Genomic DNA, 2,837 nt, shown 5'->3' with positions numbered 1-2,837 from the left:
GATGATGATGATGATGATGATGATGATGATGATGATGATGATGATGATGATGATAATGATAATGATAATGATAATGATAAAATTCTTAATAATATTTTTATATTCATGATTTTTATGAACATAAATTGAAGATTAACTTAAATTCAAGTATACATGTTAACTTCAAATTGATATGCTAAAATAATTAGCAATTAAAGAAAATTTTAATTAATTTTCAGAAGACCATTATAAAATCACCATTAATATTTCGAGAACAAATGAAAGCCTGAATCACGGTGGCGAAGTTGGTACCTTTGCAATCAAAATATTTGGTGAAGGTGGAAAAAAAACAGAAGAGATGTTATTTAGTTCTCATTCAAAATATTATGAACCAGGAAGCATTCATACTATAGTATTACCAGGCAATGTGGTGGGTAAACCGAAAGCAGTTGAAATTATGTGGGAGTATCAAGCTTCTTTTTTCAATCCACTCACATGGAGACTCTTACACACACCTTGTGTATATATTGATTCATTGAGAATCGATAGTTTGGCGGCCGCTTATGGGTATGTATATAATATTTCAATAATTTAAACAATATATTTTTTATTTTATATTCATTATTCAAAATTTATTTTACCTAAATTATTTGAAATTTTTGATTATATTTTTGATCTTATATTTATTAGATTATAACTAGTTCATAAAACAAGTTATATAGTCAAAAATATGATGAAATGATGAGAAAAAATTCTTTTTTGTGATTTCACATAAAATGGATAAACTTATATGCATTATTATTTTAAGTTTATTATAATATATACAATAATATATAATATATTTTTTTATATTTTTTTTAAAATTTATAGAAATATGTTGAAATTGGTAAAAATTATTTAGACACTTGTTAGAATAAATCTTAGTATAATATAATAATAAAAAAAATAATTTATATAGAATAATATATTAAATAATAATAAAAATTCTATTATACTCATTTTATTTATCAACTTTATTCATTTTGTTTCTAAGTTTTTGTGACGATCATAAATTATTGAATTTATTACAACTGTTATCATATGATGATAAAAATATTTAATTTTATTTAAAAAATTTGAATATTCTTGAAATCTCGGAAAATAAAACCATTCTTGATAAATCTATAAATTAAGCATTTCTAATTTCAATGATTTTTAAATATATTATAAAATATATTATATGTATTATATAATATGTTATATATTTTAAATATATTATAAAAATCGACATTTTCCTTTTATGAAAAAGTTAGATTCTCTTAATTTGCAAAAAACTATCATTACTATTATAAATTCCATTATAAATAAATACCATTATAAATATCATTATAAATAATACCATTATAAATAAATTTTGATTATACATATGCATCCATGACAGCATATAACCAATATGTATTTGTATAAACATTTAGTTTATATAAATATTCTTATATAAAAATATGAAAACGAGCAGTCAAAAAGTGTGTTGAGTTTAAATATGAGCAATGGGAAATAAAATATAAAACAATTTTAATTAACAATCGAAGGTAATGATAGATTTACATATAACTTTGTTTATTATAATTTTGATTCGTCTAAAAGTTTTGTACATTATTTTCACATTCCGCAGATTCCAAAGAAATTCAAGAAATTTATAAAATGAACAAGAATTTTTTCAAACATTCAATTTTTTTTTTATATATATATTCATATATTCAGTATTCATAAGATATGCAATGTTTTGAATTTCGTTTTTTTTTTTGCTGGTTTACAACTATTTTTTATACTTATCAAAAAATTGATATTCACTAAAATCTTTGAGTTTTATCCGAATTAAATAAATTAAATAAAGCGAGATATTTAAAATGTTCAAATTAAGTTAAATTACTCTCTGTATATTTTAAATATTCAATTTTTGTATATGTAATAATAATATAATAAAATATAAATTCTGAAGATAAAAATATAATATATAATAACATTAACAAAAATAAATACATGGTGATTCGTAATTCATGATATAAATGAAATAACGGAAATTTTATGATTTAAAATAACCTTATAAGCTTTATTTATTATTAATAATAATGTATTTAATTTTTAATAATTAATAATTAATAATTAAATTTTATTAATTTTATTAAAAATAATTAAATCAAATTTGAAAATTTTTTAAATATAAAAGAAAATAACTAAATAACCAATTTCAGATTGGAATGAACTATCATTAGATGATTATTCTATAATAAAAACTATAAAAATTTTATCATTTAAGTTTTAATTTTTGAAAATCAAGATTGAATAAATATAATTAAAAAGTTTTATAATTTAATCTATGAATTTTCAAATTTACTCTTCAAAAACCTATTTTAAAATGAAAAAAATATATTCTTCTATCAAAAAACATTTTATATTCTTTTCCATTTATAATAATATACTACCAACAATTCATTCATATGTTAGAAAATAAGCTAATTTATATTTGAAAAGTTTTCAAATTTGATTTACTCGAATATTTCTCATAATTATATTACTCTTCCATCTTATCGAGCCATATAATCTTTTCACATTTTATGAACGATGTTTTAATAATACTATAATATTAAAAATAATAACAATATAATAATAAATAGAAATAAATAAAATTTTATTACAAAATATTGTATTGTATAAGTTTTTCTTTATTTTTATTAATCACAAATTTTCGATGCACAACAATTTTTCTACTTGTACGTTATGTTTATATATAATATTTGTACATAAATATAACATAAACATAATTGTATATATTATATGTACATATGTTCTTTATTGCATATACATATATATATATATAT

The 2,837-nt window shown here is 18.4% G+C and overlaps 1 protein-coding gene across 3 annotated transcripts in view; it reads left to right on the top strand.

Moving 5' to 3' along the window:
* Positions 1–2,837, top strand: part of LOC102677850 (pancreatic triacylglycerol lipase-like) — a 60,397-nt gene that overhangs the window by 56,764 nt on the left and 796 nt on the right. For all 3 annotated transcript variants that reach the window (XM_031511614.1, XM_031511613.1, XM_031511615.1), the window contains exon 8: positions 219–546. In XM_031511614.1, coding sequence (XP_031367474.1) covers positions 219–546 — 328 coding nt within the window. The remainder of the gene's footprint in view (positions 1–218; positions 547–2,837) is intronic.

This window comes from Apis dorsata, unplaced genomic scaffold, assembly GCF_000469605.1.
Source record: "Apis dorsata unplaced genomic scaffold, Apis dorsata 1.3 scaffold_333, whole genome shotgun sequence".
Classification (NCBI taxonomy): Eukaryota; Metazoa; Arthropoda; class Insecta; order Hymenoptera; family Apidae; genus Apis; species Apis dorsata.
The sequence above is the reverse complement of the archived record's forward strand: the minus strand, read 5'-3'. Positions and strand labels throughout refer to the sequence as shown.